Source organism: Antedon mediterranea, chromosome 8 (assembly GCF_964355755.1).
Source record: "Antedon mediterranea chromosome 8, ecAntMedi1.1, whole genome shotgun sequence".
Classification (NCBI taxonomy): Eukaryota; Metazoa; Echinodermata; class Crinoidea; order Comatulida; family Antedonidae; genus Antedon; species Antedon mediterranea.
In genome coordinates, this window is record NC_092677.1 from 10,206,335 (window position 1) to 10,222,150 (window position 15,816).

Below are 15,816 nucleotides of genomic sequence, written 5' to 3' on the forward strand. Positions count from 1 at the left end.
TAATGTCAAGATAAACAGGAAACATCGATTTATCAAATCAAGTTTAACTAAAAATAAACATTGTTACAAAATGATAATGAAACATTTACGACATCGTTGTTCTAATTTCAGATATTTGGACCACCATGTGATAGGCCTACATGAAACTCAGAAAATATGGAAGAATTGTGCATAATAGTTTGTAGCCGATGCAATCACGACAGTAGCTTGTCTCTCATTACTGGGTAATCTGAACTGATTAATTTATCCAGAATGCGTCAGTTGCCACCGATTTATATACCAACTGGTTCTTCTGATGACAACTCTGACGTCACAACAGATCGTTGTTTATCAGCGCCTTCATATGCAGCAGCACAATTGGATCACTGCCAGACTACTCCAGAAGTACCACCAGTAACAGCATTAAATGGAACTTCTAACAACCACCACATCGAGCCATCAGAGAATGTTGTATTTTCTCTTCCATCAAGCGCATGCAGGTTTTATTTTGATGGGATTACCCTCGAGTCTACAGTAGAAGATATCAAGAAGAGATTAGAATTGGAACTGGGTCTGCCGTCTGATGCTGTCCAATTGATACTGGTGTGCGCTGCTGGGAAGTGCCAGATGAATGGAACTACCAATTCGTCACGTCTCGTTGATGTGATAGGATGCACAACGGCGTCTACTCATGCAGTGAATGTGCAAATTGAGATCTGCCAAAGTTTACTCAAGACGTTTCGATTAGCCTGCGAAGGAAATGTAGACGAGGTAGGTAATATTCTCTATATTGATTTATTCATTCATATTCATTATTGTCACGTCAGCATTACCATCATATTTAGTATCAGCGTCATCAACCATTTCCTAGTAGATTTCTCTTATTTTTTCCACTTTCTTTTTTTCCCACTTATTTAAACTTTTTAGAATGTAGGCCTATGCTTTGTATGAACACCTATATATGATCAACATGAAAACACTTATCGTACCAATAAAAACGTTTTCAAAAACGATTATCAATGAAAAAATTATCAATGAAACCACATATTTGCTTATTTTTATATGAAATATTCGTACCAATATCAATGTTTAAAATTATTAAATAGGTCGCATGTTTGCTTCTTTACTTTTGACATAAATACATCATCTAATCCCATCACATGACATTTCTATAGAACAATGTATTTGAGCTGTGATTTTCATTATCTTTGTAAACTCTCTTCCTACAGTACTTCATAACATTCTCACTCTCGCTAATCGTCTCGCCTAGATATATCTTTCAAACAATTTAAATCTGTGTTTTTGTACCATCATTTATCTTTACTTAAATCCAGATAATTTCGTCTGGAACTTTGGATCTTCTTGATACACCATTTCTCAAGAGTCTTCCCTGCGAGGACGTCATACGTGTTGTTCTGCAGAGATCGTTCTTGATGTTGTGTCTGGCTGTCAACAGAGGCCATTTTGGAGTTGTCGATACAATTTTGAAGAAAAGTAAGTCTTTAGAAAATACTCGCCTTCTCATTCGTATTTTTATTCGCCTTTGTTTATATATAGTGTACCGATAACGATATGTCATATCTAATTTTATACAATTTTCTTTCAGATGTTGATCCCAATACGTGTACTCCGTTTGGCCGAACGCCGCTTCACGTTGCAGCCTTCTGTGGACAAATTGATATCTTAGAAATTCTCCTGTCACACGGTGCTAACGTTTCCCTGAAGGATATGGACGGTAACACACCTCAAGACATCTCGGCAAGCCGAGGGCACACGAATTGTATTAGGCGGTTGTGGCTTCATCGCTGGAATCTTAGACCTCCGATATTGACCATGTGCCAACAAAAAGAAATCAACTCACGCGGTAGTAGTGCCAACAGGACAACGTTATCAACCAGCAACACTAGAACTTACAATAGCAACATGACTTTGGGAACTTGTTTAGCATTGAGAGCTCACGATGTGGTCAAATTGTGGTCCATGGAGTGTAGTGATCAAAGTCGACTTCACTCGTCTTTAGGAAAGCGTAAACCAAATTATATGGGGCGGACTAATTCAAAAACATTACAGAAATCGAACCCTGCTAACCCTGGTAGTACTGGTGGTAATAATGGTGACGATCGTGAAACAACGTATGGTTCCACGAATAAATTATCAAGTGACGTTGACGATCGGGAATCATCTCGGTTTGGTTTCACGAGTAAAGGCCATCGTTCTCCCACAGTCTCCATATGTACCGTTGTTAATTTTAAGTCGCCGTTTTTAGTAGCTGAGATTTCACCGATATCAAAAGATTTGGTTTCTCCAGCTGATGACGCAGAGAGTCGCCAGTGTAGTACAAAGAAAAGAGAACGTATTAATAGGTTAGTAAAGTCAACATAACACTCTTATGTTACTAAATTGACTACGACCATCTCTATGCACGAGAAGATGAATCATAATAGGTATGCAGTGATGATAAAGAATATATGAAAACGATGATTGTGTAAAGTCTGTCAACACTATCAAACTAAAGAAGTGTGATGTGCTCAAATATGGCAGTGATATTCCCAAAGATGGTAGTGATATGACATCATCATGTCCATATGTGGGCACATCAAATGTTTCACATAAAGTTTGATAGTGTAGACAGAGCTTAAGGAATGATGAGTGATGACGATGACGTTATCCACCATTCACCCACTCATTATTTCAGTTAATATCCATAGAGAGAATATATATATTATTGTAACAAAAGAAATGTATCCTGAGAAATATAAAATTGATAAATGATTTTACACAATCTATTGTACAATTTTGAATTTGAATTGAGTATATTTAAATTTTTGTATTTCCAGAAATGAAAGCATTGACCGACACGTCTTAATGAGAAAATTGGTCCACTTCCATCGACCACCGGCGGCTGTTTCAACAGAGAAAAGTCGACCAAAAACAACCCCTCCAGACTTTCAGGCGTGGCTAACAAAGAAGAACACAAACGCGAAAAAAGAAGCGATCGCAGAACACGAAAGAAGTGAGAAAATGATAGAATATAAGAGTGAACGTAAAGAACTGAATGAGAGAGCTTATAAAAACTGGCTAAGTAATAAACGACGCCTTGTTAAGCCTAGAACTAGCAGTTCAATTTGATTCAATAATTAAGTATTTTAATATTGATTAACTCATAACTTTATTAGAATATAATACAATTTTTATTTTATAATAAAATAATTCAATTGTGGATGTTAGATTTCTTTAGCAGTCAGTGGAAGATAGCTTAAAATTACTTATTTTAGTTTTATCAAATAATCTTGTTTTGACAACTCTTGTAACATTACTACGGTGCTGATTTTTGCCATTTTCCCGTTACTGTAATATTATTTCCTTTTTATACCTGCCTATAGCCTATAAAGCCTACTTATACTATATATATTTCTAATATTATTAATATGCTATTTATTTACTATTACTGTGCTCTCAGAAGTTTGGTCTAGACTAGAATGTTCGCGTACTTAAAACGTCATCACTAGTTATCATAACCCTGCCTTATTTATTATCTACAGACCTAGCATGCCATTAGGCCTATGACGAGCAGACTATAATTAGTACATTCTTGGAGCACGCCACTACATTGCATTCATATAAGCCTAAATGTCAATTACATCTCAGTGAAATATAATAACTGCTACACGACTAACCTATACTGTTCAAAGATATTTGTTATGGAAAATATGTTTAGCTTTAAAATCGACTCCGGTCGCCGTTTGTCTGATGACTGGGAACCATTTAAGTTCTCAAACGAGCGGTTACGAAGCCGACTCAGAGATCGATCGAAGTTGTTTGATGATTCCTGGTTTAAAGAATTGCCAATTTCTCGACGACTTCTCGACGATAAGTTTCCATGGGATGACGATAAAGAATGGAAGAGTAAGAGATTAGGAAAGGATGTTGCAACCGAGCCTCTTTCTTCCGGTCAGACAGTTCAACTGCATCGGCAAAGTTTGTTTGACGATCCGTGGTTTAAGGATTTTATGGATGAAGAAGATTCACTGTTTAAAACAAGTGAATGCAGCAAGAAATCATCTGCAGAAGCACTGTCAGCAGCAGCAGAAAGTAAAGAGGTTGTGTCATCAGAGAACTTTCAAGTGACATTTGAAATGGGTAACTTCGAAGCAGAAGAGATTGAAGTGACACTTGATGGTGACAATTTAACAATACATGGTCAGAAATCAACGTCTGGTGAGTGCCGTGAGATGTTTAAATATTATAAACTTCCAGATAACATCAATACAGATGCTTTGGCATCAAGTCTTTCAAAAGACGGATTGCTAAAAGTAACCGCACCATGGAAAGAGGCTCCTCCTAAAGAAGCAGTTGCAGATTATCAAGTGGAGATACCATTGGCGGATTTCAAACCTGAAAACATTGATGTGAGCCTCGATGGACGTAGAGTTAAGGTGCATGCAAAGACGTCTGATGAAAATGCAACCACGGGTGAAGAAGTCACCAGATGGTTCACGCTGCCAGACACGGCTAGCACTGATGGTCTGAAATCCTGTATAGGCGATGATGGTTCGATAATAATTCAGCTGCCATTCGCAAGTGGCGGTGGATCGCTGGAGATATCTTGTGGCAAAGAGGCTAAGGATGACAATAAATGAACTGATTGCTATGTAGATTAAGAAGTTTTATCTTCATACGTAAAACATGGACATTATTGTGTTGATATTGTATGGTAATATTCGATTATAGGCCCTTTTCTCTATAGGCCTACATTATAGGCCCCTTTCTCTATAGGCCTACATTAAGATTCTAACATATTAAGCTTATCGTGAGGTATGTTTATACAAGATAACTAAAGACGATATAAATATACCTTTTTAAATTAATTAAATAAAATTTTTTAATTTCTTTTTATTGACTGATTTGTGAAAATATTATTTTTATCGAAAGCATATGAAAACTTTTATAATTTTGTTAGGAAATTACCGTAATGTATTTGGTATTTTATCGTCGTTCGATCGTCCCAGTATCAGCTTTGAATAAATGGTCAGGCATGGATGCTCCAATATGCCTAATATTTTCGGTTGTATATATACCGACAGAAAAATGTTTTCCTTGTAGGCCTAAAAATGTGTATCTGTAAACATATAGGCCTATATCAGATCATCGATGTGCATTCAGCATTTTGCAACATTGGGTCATAAGGTCAACATTTGTCACATAAATTCTTAACAAACAATTCTGATTGGTTCTTCTTAAATGTTCTATCAGTCTAAATTGAATTCCTAAGTTTGTATAACGTGAGTTTACATTCCGTTCTTTACCATCATAAAGGCATCGGGCAAGGGACATCTGCAAACTGAATTTAGAGAATATAAAATAAAAGCGATCGGATTTTGGGGTTAAGAGTGTGTTGATTGTTTTCTTTTATAATCATGTTGTTTGTGAAATAACTTAATCCTTTTATTGTATTAAATATTGTTTTTATATGCTATCTTTTAGAATACAGATTATTGTATTTTATATTTTAAACAATCAAATTTCATGATAAAGACATACCTGTATTCGTGACCGTGAAATACAGAAAACGATGACGTCATACCGGTAACTGATCAATTTGATCCGTAAATTGTGTCTCTGTCGTTTTATGATAATGATTATTTCAACAATAATATTATAATCTACTTAGTTAATAACCAATGATTTGTCTGTCAGTTTTGCCCGACACTTGTTAATGTATTGGATTGATAATAAACAAAACGTTTTTACGATGTATATTTCTTTGTTTGATAACGATATTCGTGAATGACCATGCATGGTACTCGTATAAACATATTTTTTATTTTAGTTTTTCATTTCATCTTTCGGAGTTTACATCCTGAGAATAACATAAAAGTACAAAAAATTGCTCAGGGATATAAGATGAATTTATTATTTATCTTCAGTTAAAAAAACTTTGTGTGTGTAGAGGGCGCTATATTAATTGGGTGGTGGCGGTACCACAGTCATAAAACTGAAATAAATGTTCTGTGTTATGGAAAATGGCAGATGAATTAAGTGTTCATATTCGTGGATCCGATCATTTTAATCCGATTAAATACCAGGGAATTAATAGGTAATTATTTGAAGTACTATTTAACTGAATAAAGTTGTGTAAAAAGAAAGATAAGGTTACCTAAATGTTCATTATATCTAGGCCTAACTAGGTAGGCCTAGGCCCAGTAAATTTACGAGAACGACGAAACTCGCACTGTGACCAGAACAGTCAGTGATGAGTCAAGTGCTCATGTGATAGATTATATAGGCCTAGCTAGACTAATGGATAAAGGCCTAGTCTTTATTTAGAGGAAGTAAGGCTACTAATGCTGCTATACAATAGGATATAGGCTAGGCCTAGACGGTGTAAGCCTAGGGCCTAGGCCTAGGCCCTAGCTACTAGGCCATGTAAATTACTAGCCTGGTCTATAATAATAATTAATCTAAACTAGGCCTAAGTAAGAATTAAGATTATAAAGTAGGCTAATTTTAATAAAAATATTTATTTTTTCTTAATTATTTATTATCCAAACAAAGGCTTAGAATATGCTTTGGTGTTTAATATGACAGGGTAAGTAGGCCTACACTTTAGTTAATTAGCGATGTGGCTAGAGGTCCAGTACCGCCACCAGGGGGCAGGGTAATACTAATCTTCGCCCGGTGGCGTTATATGATGTAAAATGTTAAAAGTACATCTTATTCTTAACATTATATTTAATTGTACTTTTATACATTTTTAAATAAAAATACTGATTAGGTTTATTCTGAAACTGAAGAACGCTCTTTGTGATAAGTGATGTTTTGTGGTGTTGAAGCTGACGATTGCGTTTAGAATGAAAGGTTTAGCAATAAAATTAAATAATTTTAACTTGCTTTTGGAAATAAATATATTTAAATTACAGTAAATTTACCACTAGAGCATATTAATAACATGTACTTGATATCATATCATAACAACTTTACCGGGCGATACCATGTCAGGTAATATACCTCTAGCCACAGTGTTAATGTAAGTATAGAGAATAATTGTTGAGTTATATGATAATTTGTATCCAGTCAATATAACCTAGTCTTGTTTTACCCATAACCATGTGTTCTTTACATAAAAGGGTTTAATTATTTGTTGGGTGTACAATTATGCACTTGTCAATTGTATGACCCACTATACGACCCCCGGGAGAGGTGCGTCATGGGTGCGTCATTTACAAATAATTACTGACGCAGGGGTGCGTCAAAAAACCTAGATGGTACGTCACATCAATGGACAAGGTGTGTCAATGTCCGTCACTTTACCACCCACCATATCATAAACAACATGGTAACAGTGCGTCAAAATGGGTGCGTCATGGTCACCTAAGGTAAGTCACATTTTTGACGCACGGGTGCGTCATGGTATTCAATGGTATGACGCACATCGGACAAATGACGCACCTCTCCCGGGGGTCGTATAGTGGGTCATACAATTGACAAGTGCATTACTAATAATCAGGGCTCGGAATTTACTTTTTTATCTATGAAGAAACCATTTCTAGTTGTAAAAATCTTATCTAGCAAAATGAACATCCCAAACTAGCAACCAAGTAAGTTTGCTGGTGAATTAATTAATTCTTCAACATAATGAATTGCCAGGTCTATTGCTTGATTTGTTTAAAGCTCTATCCACACTATCAGACTAGTTTCACAAAATAAATGTGATGTGCCCAAATATGATAGTGATAGTGATATGCTTAAATATGGTAGTGATACAGTATGCTCAAATATGGTAGTGATATGACATCATCATGTCCATATATGAGCACATAACATTTTTTTTGTCACAGAAAGTTTGATAAGTGTAGACAGAGCTTAAAAGTTGCAACCTGCTACTTTTGAAAATTGTAATCTAAATGGTGAAACATCTACTAGCAAATTGCTAGTTTGCTAGAGTGAATTTCAAGCCTTGATAGTACAGTCTATAATGCTTATTAACATACAAAGATAGATGTGCGCAAACCAATATTAACAGTTGTTAAAATCAAGTTATTTCTATTTCAGAATATAGTGTTTATGTAAATAACAACTTGCTAATTGTATTTAAGTGTTTAGTGCTTTCTAAATTGATATTTGTACTTATTATGTGAGAAATTATAATTTGTGCGCCATAAAATGTTTGGGCATCTATATGAAAACTAATATTTAATGTACATATGTTCTGTTTGGGAGGAAAGTGTATGTTTTTTTATAAGAACATAATGTCCAGAATCCACATTTGAGTACTATATGTAGGCTTAAGAAATTTATTCCAGGACAGTTTTTAGAATTTATTTTCAAATTTGATTGAAACAGAACAATCCTAGTACTACGGTATGTGATGTACATTGAACTACCTAAGAATAGAGATTACGTACTTGAAACAACTAATACTAGAATTTTTCATTATCGTATCAACATTATTTATTTCCAGAAATTGATATTTATCACATGGTACGCAACAGAGTTTGTGATTTGAGGTATATCTTTGCATGAGTCATACAATTACGATCTTTTACTGTAGTATTCAGGGTCCTTCTTCAATTACTCTTCTTAAGCTCTGTCTGACAAAAATGTCAAATATGATAGTGATATGCCCAAATTTGGTAGTGATTGACATTCATCATGTCCATATGGGCACATTTTTTGTCACATAAAGTTTGATAGTGTAGACAGAGCTTTATTGATCTTTGTAGACATGCAAATGAAAAACAAAATTATAAATCAATTTTAATACAATAGTTCCTTACATTTTACACTGTTTTTAGTTATTTTCTTTTTATGAAGACTTGTTTTCTGCTACATAACGAATTACTCTTCTTTTTTTCTGTTTTTTTTTTCTAATTTAATCAATATTCTTCATTATGTATAATAATAGCTCTTTTGTAGCTTGTTCTGTAGCCAGGTGTACAGTATATACAGTACTCAGGTGTATATACAGTACTCCTGTGTAGAGTCTACTACAGACATTTTATTTAAACACTATTAGCTACAGAGTATCACATCCTACAAGGTAGTAAGTGTACTGTAGTGTGTGACTGTGACATATACAAAGACTTCATCAACACATTAAATTCAAAATGGCATATTGTGTTTCTTTTTTTTGCTAGCTATTTCAAACATTAAAAAACTTTTGGTAGTTTAGTGTGGAATGGTTCAAACTAATAGAATACTTTGCAATAATTTAATTAGTCTAAAGTGATTTTTACCGGGATAAATGTTACTGAATTTCACACAAGAGTGACTATGTGATGTTCATGTTGGGTTTTAGAAAGAATCACTGACCTCTGACATGGTTTTCTCTCATGTGTAACTCACTGTTTATGTGTACTGTTTTAAATGTATCAAGTGGCTAACCATAGGCTAATGTTGGTTTATCTAGATCAGCCATCACTCACCATGTGTAGCTGGTATTGTTTTCTAGAAAAGTAATACTCCATTAATGTTTTTAACTATAGTGAAATATCATTAAATTCGGTGTATGATGGCATGCTGTCATGTATTGGTCCTTTAATAGATTCTTTTTTTATTTTTTTTCATTTTTCACCTGTACATGTTTGATGTAATATCTTAAGTTCTGTTTACACTATCATTATCAAACTTTATGTGACATAGAAATGTGATGTCCTATCACTACCACATCACAGTTTTGTCAAACTAGTTTGATAGTGTAAACAGAGCTTTAGTTGAGCTCATTTTGTTTTATTAATCAAGAATGGTATGGTACACAGTAATGAAGTAATGTAGTTAGATTCTGCACTCATGCCTGTCTGAAATTGGGCTACTACTGTACTTAGTATGATTAGATGATGATAGATGCATGACACATCAGAATCCTTAATGTCTCCCTATCTTCCCAAGCCACTCAACACTACCCACTCTTGGCCTACACCATTCCTCCTCTCCATCACATGACTTTACACATTTGTTTTAATTTTTATTATATTCCTTGTGACGCGGCTCAAGATGTTAATTGAATAATCGCAAGACTCTTGTAATAATATGCTGGTAGGCAGCACACACTGTTCACTGTTTAACAACGATACTGTTTCACACACGTCTTCAACAGCCATATGATAGTCGTACAATATTTTAATGCACGCTGTGAATTATACTGCACTTTGTATTCAAGTAGCAGTTTTGATGTCTTAAAACCGTAACTGTTTTTTAAAGGATTTATTTCATTTTGATAATAATAATTTCATTATCAAGGAAGTAAGTTTAAAGGAATTTTAATCATTTAGTGTTTTTAAATTATGGTTGGTTCCCACTTTATTTCATTTCATTTCACATGGTATACCGCACACATTATGCACTGTACCACGATATGGTTGTTTTTGGTTGGTTTTTTAGTCCTTAGCCATACACCTTCTATTTCCAGAGCACCAAAGGTTTGGGTTACTATATTTACAAGACCTAAAAAACTGTTATTGTTTAAGGCTAAGATATTTCTGAAGTTTCTAGTAGGGTATTACAACACATGGGTTGGACATGATACTATGTGATGGTTTCATTTGGAATTCAATGGAATTTTTAAATATTACAGTAGTAGGATAGATAAACACTTAGTATTTTCCATTAATTAAAAAAGGGAAATAATTGAAAGGTGAGTCTTTAGTTCATGTTTTATTGATCATAGAAATGGGAATAGTTTTTCAATAAAAGCAAGTTAGAGGATGTACTGTAGTAAAATGTATTGAATTCCAATTTTGGGATTTTGTGATAGATATGCATGAAGGTTGGTTGGATATTGGGAAAAGTCTTTACCCCTGGTATTGCCAATGAATTTATTCAAATTTAAAAGATATTAAAGGACGACAAAGATAAAAATGGAAAAGTCTTGTGAAGTATATGTTGAGGAGAGTCAAGATGCTGAAGTGCAAATTGGCGATCTTGACGACTTGGATCAGTAAGTAATGTTGCAATCTCAACAAAAAAACTTTTTTATTGTGAAAAAATTACCTGTGTTCTATGGTATGTGTTTGTGTACAGAAAACTTTAAACCATTAAAGTACAGTGTTTACACTTTCTGACAATTTGTGAATATTGACCATTCTACTTTAAAATATAAACATATTTTTATGCCGATTTACCTCCAAATTTACATTTAGGTTCTAATTATCTTCATAAATGTGGTTTTAAAAATTTTAATTAACCATAGACATTTATTTAAATGGCTGCAGTTGGTCTATTTATAACATTAGACTTAATACTGCAAGGTAATTTTCTATAATTCATGAATATTTATGAAGAAAAAAAAAATTGATTTGTAAATTTGCATAATAAATAGTACTAAAATATTGTTGAGTCTAGTCGACTTCCATACTTTAAACTTTGACCTTAACTGAGGCTGCTCAACAACAGAATAATCTCATTCAATTTACTCAAGATAAATGTCATAATTTTGATTTTAAATCATTGTATTAATATCAGTATTGTTTAGTTTACAGTTCAAATTCTAGAAATATAGTACGTCGGTGGATGTATTAATATAAAGTGGGTGGTTACATCTGCTCTTAATTGGGTCTCTTGCAAGGATTTTATATTTACGACGACGTTTCCTACATAATTGTACTCATTATGTGTGTCTTTGATTTATACTTTATAAGTAACAACCTCCTGCTCATTTGGAAATTACCGATTAAAAGAGGAAGTCGTTGATATGTTTAGCATTCTGTCTTGTTTTTCAATGGACGTTACAGTCGCATAGCAAGCTGCTCAGTTCAATACTGTAGTTGTCTTTTTTTTCATTAGACGCAAGATATATATATATATATATATGTTTTAAAGCTTGATTGTACTTTATGTTGCTGGAATTTTTATTTTTGTGGAAATATTGATATTGGTAGGTTGAAGTATTATTATATAATATTTGACATAGCTACAGGTAGATAATCTATGTGTATTTAATGATTTTAAGTTAGTCAAATTTGACATTAACTTTAAAATGGTAAGGGGTTTTGTTAATATGACAGTAAATAAATATAAACGTTTTGTCTGTGCTAGAAGATTTGTCCACCTGTAAATAATTTATTAAATTAAAGGGTCAGTGTATTAATATTAATCCAATTCAAAGTTACAATCTGTAAAAAAATGACTGCCTCTTGACAGAATATTAAGAAAACCACTGTTTTATTTTTTTAAATGATAAAATATGTAGATTTTCAAACAGATTGTAGAATCCTGTTGTAATGCAAAACATGTTTCTCTGTTGTTTTTGCAACATCACTACAGTATTTTAGTATTTTTAGCTAAAATTATATTAGATTCAACATAATTGTAGTGAAAATAAAATTGTCCAATTATTTAATCTCTAAATATATATTTTTCTTTTTATTCTAATTTTAACAAAATGTTGTTTTGCCCTTTGACCTTTCCCACCACCCACATATTCATCATGAGCTTTGCAATAAAAGTCCGCAAAATATTGACTAACGTCACAGAAGAATGACAACCATACTCATCACATGTTATATCATAAAAAATATCCCCTTAAATTTTATTTCATCGGTCATGTGATCCCATTTTGTGGATTTTTGTTGTTAATTTTGTCTATGATCCCAGAACTTAGCAACAGCATGAATTACTGTATATTAATATTTTTTAGTATTCATTATTGATTTCTATGAATATGATTTTTATATTCAAATATTACATTTAAGTATAAAAATTTATTATATTTATTTATATTTTTAAATGTTAATATTTTTGTATTGTATTATGTACCTGAGTACGGAGTTTTTTCTTAATATTAGTAAAAATATAAACATTTTTGCACATATGGCGTTTCATACGTGTATTACTTGAGAAAAATCGCGGTCGAAATAAAAACAAATAAATTATAAAAAAAAAACAATACAGACTTGGGGCAAGTCTACTGAGTATGTTATGTGCTCTCCTCTGGTCAAGGTGGGCACTGAATAGAAGAAGCCCTTGATCAGTGATAGGACCAATCAAGGTGCTTTAAACAGTCCTGGCTTAGTTTCATCCATCATTCAGTGAGGGCGTGTGGCGCAGTGTGTTGGACGTTGGACTACCGATCGTCAGACCTAGGTTCGAATCCAACTCTCGCCGCATTGCTTGTATCCGTAGGCAAGATACTTTACTTACGTTGCCTCTCTCCATCCAGGTGTATAAATGGGTACCCAGTTAGATCTAGACACAACTTTGCGCTGGTTACCGGCTGCATTATGGGAGTATGTTTCCATACGTGTTTGATCCCAAAAAATACTGGGGTAGTAATCCTTGTAAAGCGCCTTTGAGCATGATTACTCATGAAAAGGGCGCTATATAAATGTGGTATTATTATTATTATTATTCAGATAATAATGTAAAACTAATTAACATTGTCGTTTGCGACAGACGTCAGCCATAATACTAATAATTGATATAATGATTGATTATGATCAAAATCATTATTTTGATTTCAGTCAGTAAGATACAACTTTGATTATGAATAAATGGACCACATTTTATTATCATCAATATTATTATTATATATTATTAATATTAATTATACTCAATCAGTATGATCATATTATAACCATTAATATTTGAACCACTAAATTCAAAATTATTATTTTCATGATTTAAATCTTAAACATCAAAATCAGTTTCATCATCATAATCAATTGAATAATGTATATTCAAATATGTTTGCAAATAGAATAGAATTGTAGTGTTTATTTTTATTAACATTATATTATGTGGTGGTTTTTTAATCTAGATTTTACAGTGGCAGGAAAAACAGAATACTAACCAAATTATATTTTAACCATGTTTATTAAATAATAAAAAATATTAACTTCCAACTATACAATAAAGCCCCTCCTTTAGAACAGCTCTATTCAGGTTACACCCTAGATAACAAATAGGTGTCCTCTTTAGGGTATCCTCCTTTGGAACAGCTCTATTCAGGTTACACCCTAGATAACAAATAGGTGTCCTCTTTACGGTATCCCTCCTTTGGAACAGCTCTATTCAGGTTACACTCTAGATAACAAATAGGTGTCCTCTTACGGTATCCCTCCTTTCGAACAGCTCTATTCAGGTTACACCCTAGATAACAAATAGGTGTCCTCTTTACGGTATCCCTCTTTTGGAACAGCTCTATTCAGGTTACACCCTAGATAACAAATAGGTGTCCTCTTTATGGTATCCCTCCTTTGGAACAGCTCTATTCAGGTTACACCCTAGATAACAAATAGGTGTCCTCTTTACAGTATCACTCCTTTGGAACAGCTCTATTCAGGTTACACCCTAGATAACAAATAGGTGTCCTCCTTGCGGTATCACCACTGTACTAAAACACAAGAAACAGTTATAAAATGTGTTCCAAATATAATTTTCATTTTTCAAAATAATTCTTAAAATTTGCCAAAAGTCTTTTGTTTATCATCATGATTAAAATAAAACAATGATTATAGAAATATGCTATAATGAATATATTTTAATTTTCATAGATTGATTTCTGACGATTCCCCGCAAGACGAAGTTCCTCTTATGATGCACGAGGACGGATTTGAAAGCGAGAATGACAGTTTGACACGAAAGGGTGTTAAGAAGCAAGGATGCTTGTCCCGCTTACTATGTTGCTCATGGGAGTGTTGTTTCTGGTAAATTTATAAACTCAACTCTCTCAAAAATGGATTACCTGAATACAAAAAAAAAAGTCTATTTCATGCCTGGATAAACCGACAAATGCAATATTCTCCTCCAGAGAAAAAAAAAGTAGAAAATTCAGTGAACTCCCCTCTTATAAATGGTACAGTCCACAACCCCCCCCCCCCCCCCTTTATTTCTGGTTCGTGTAATTTTCTGTATGGCATCCCAATGGTTCTAAATTTGTTGTTTTCAAACCAGGCTTTCTAAACAAAAGGCACAAGGAAGTGTCAGTAGAACCTTAACAAAAACATGTTTAACAACTATTCTTTCATCTGGAAAATACATCTTTATAAGTTAAATTTTGACCTTATTAATTTACTAAATGTTGTATTCTATACATGTTTTTAGTTGCTGTATATCAATAAAGAATTGTTTGACAAGAAGTAAGGAATTGCAGCCAAGGACGGTTTGGCTTGGACACAAAGGACCTCATGAAGAGAAATATCCCCCAAATAAAATTCGCAATCAAAAATATAATATAATTACATTTTTACCTTTGGTAAGTAACATTTTCTCTTTTACAGATAAAGCCTTGTCTACACTATCAAACTTCATGTGACAAAAAATGTGTTGTGCCCATATTTGGGCATATCACTACCATATTTGGGCATACCACTACCAAGGTAGAGCTTTCACTCACAAACAAACAAATTTACAATAAAAGAATATTATGTTACTTTCCACAGTTGCCTGGGCTTAAATTGTGCTGCTTTTTGATAATAAATTACATAACTTAAATACTAGATTCATCAATATCTTTCTATGTCATACAAAAATTAGGATTTAACAATCACTGGTTTGATTTTAAACTTTTGACATTGCCTATCTATTGATTTTGGAATGATGAATATTTATCCATCAACCAATATTAATAATATTGATCTAAACTGAAGAGAATCAATACCATAACATGTGGTCTGATGCAGGGCTATACCATTGTCACGTTTGTCGGTCTGTTAATCCCATTGGTGGAGCACTTTAGATTCTGTTTTAGTTGCAATAACTTTTTTTTATGATTATTTTGCCTAAAAATATAAAAAATGATGCATTTGAAAATAAATTCATTGGTTTTTTTTTCAATTTCAAATATTTTTTAATTATTGCAATTTTTGTATGCAAATTGGATACAAATATTTAATAATCTTG

General features: G+C 33.2%; 3 protein-coding genes across 4 annotated transcripts in view; all 3 read left to right on the forward strand.

The window, feature by feature from the left end:
- Positions 1-252: 252 nt before the first annotated feature.
- LOC140057601 (uncharacterized) lies at positions 253-3,108 on the forward strand. The gene is made up of 4 exons (XM_072103317.1): positions 253-750; positions 1,314-1,473; positions 1,586-2,342; positions 2,817-3,108. Exons 1-4 carry the CDS (start codon positions 253-255, stop codon positions 3,106-3,108), a joined length of 1,707 nt encoding a protein of 568 aa, XP_071959418.1.
- Positions 3,109-3,297: 189 nt separating this feature from the next.
- LOC140057224 (uncharacterized) lies at positions 3,298-5,729 on the forward strand. The gene has a single exon (XM_072102789.1). The coding sequence runs from the start codon at positions 3,681-3,683 to the stop codon at positions 4,617-4,619; it is 939 nt and encodes a 312-aa protein (XP_071958890.1). The 5' UTR covers positions 3,298-3,680; the 3' UTR covers positions 4,620-5,729.
- Positions 5,730-5,957: 228 nt separating this feature from the next.
- LOC140056085 (probable phospholipid-transporting ATPase IIB) overlaps positions 5,958-15,816 on the forward strand; it is a 32,414-nt gene continuing 22,555 nt past the window's right edge. Inside the window, exons 1-4 of one of the 2 annotated variants that reach the window (XM_072101326.1) lie at positions 6,053-6,076; positions 8,441-8,486; positions 14,469-14,621; positions 15,019-15,169. In XM_072101326.1, coding sequence (XP_071957427.1) covers positions 8,458-8,486; positions 14,469-14,621; positions 15,019-15,169 — 333 coding nt within the window. In that variant the 5' untranslated portion in view covers positions 6,053-6,076; positions 8,441-8,457. Of the gene's footprint in view, positions 6,077-8,440; positions 8,487-14,468; positions 14,622-15,018; positions 15,170-15,816 lie in introns of both variants that reach the window. The other variant, XM_072101325.1, reaches the window with a different exon arrangement.

Coding starts and splice junctions, on each gene's coding strand:
- LOC140057224 (XM_072102789.1), top strand. CDS start 3,681: ATGGAAAATATGTTTAGCTTTAAAATCGACTCCGGTCGCCGTTTGTCT.
- LOC140057601 (XM_072103317.1), top strand. CDS start 253: ATGCGTCAGTTGCCACCGATTTATATACCAACTGGTTCTTCTGATGAC. Junction 1,474..1,585: donor CGATACAATTTTGAAGAAAA/GTAAGTCTTTAG, acceptor ATTTTCTTTCAG/ATGTTGATCCCAATACGTGT. Junction 2,343..2,816: donor AAAAGAGAACGTATTAATAG/GTTAGTAAAGTC, acceptor TTGTATTTCCAG/AAATGAAAGCATTGACCGAC.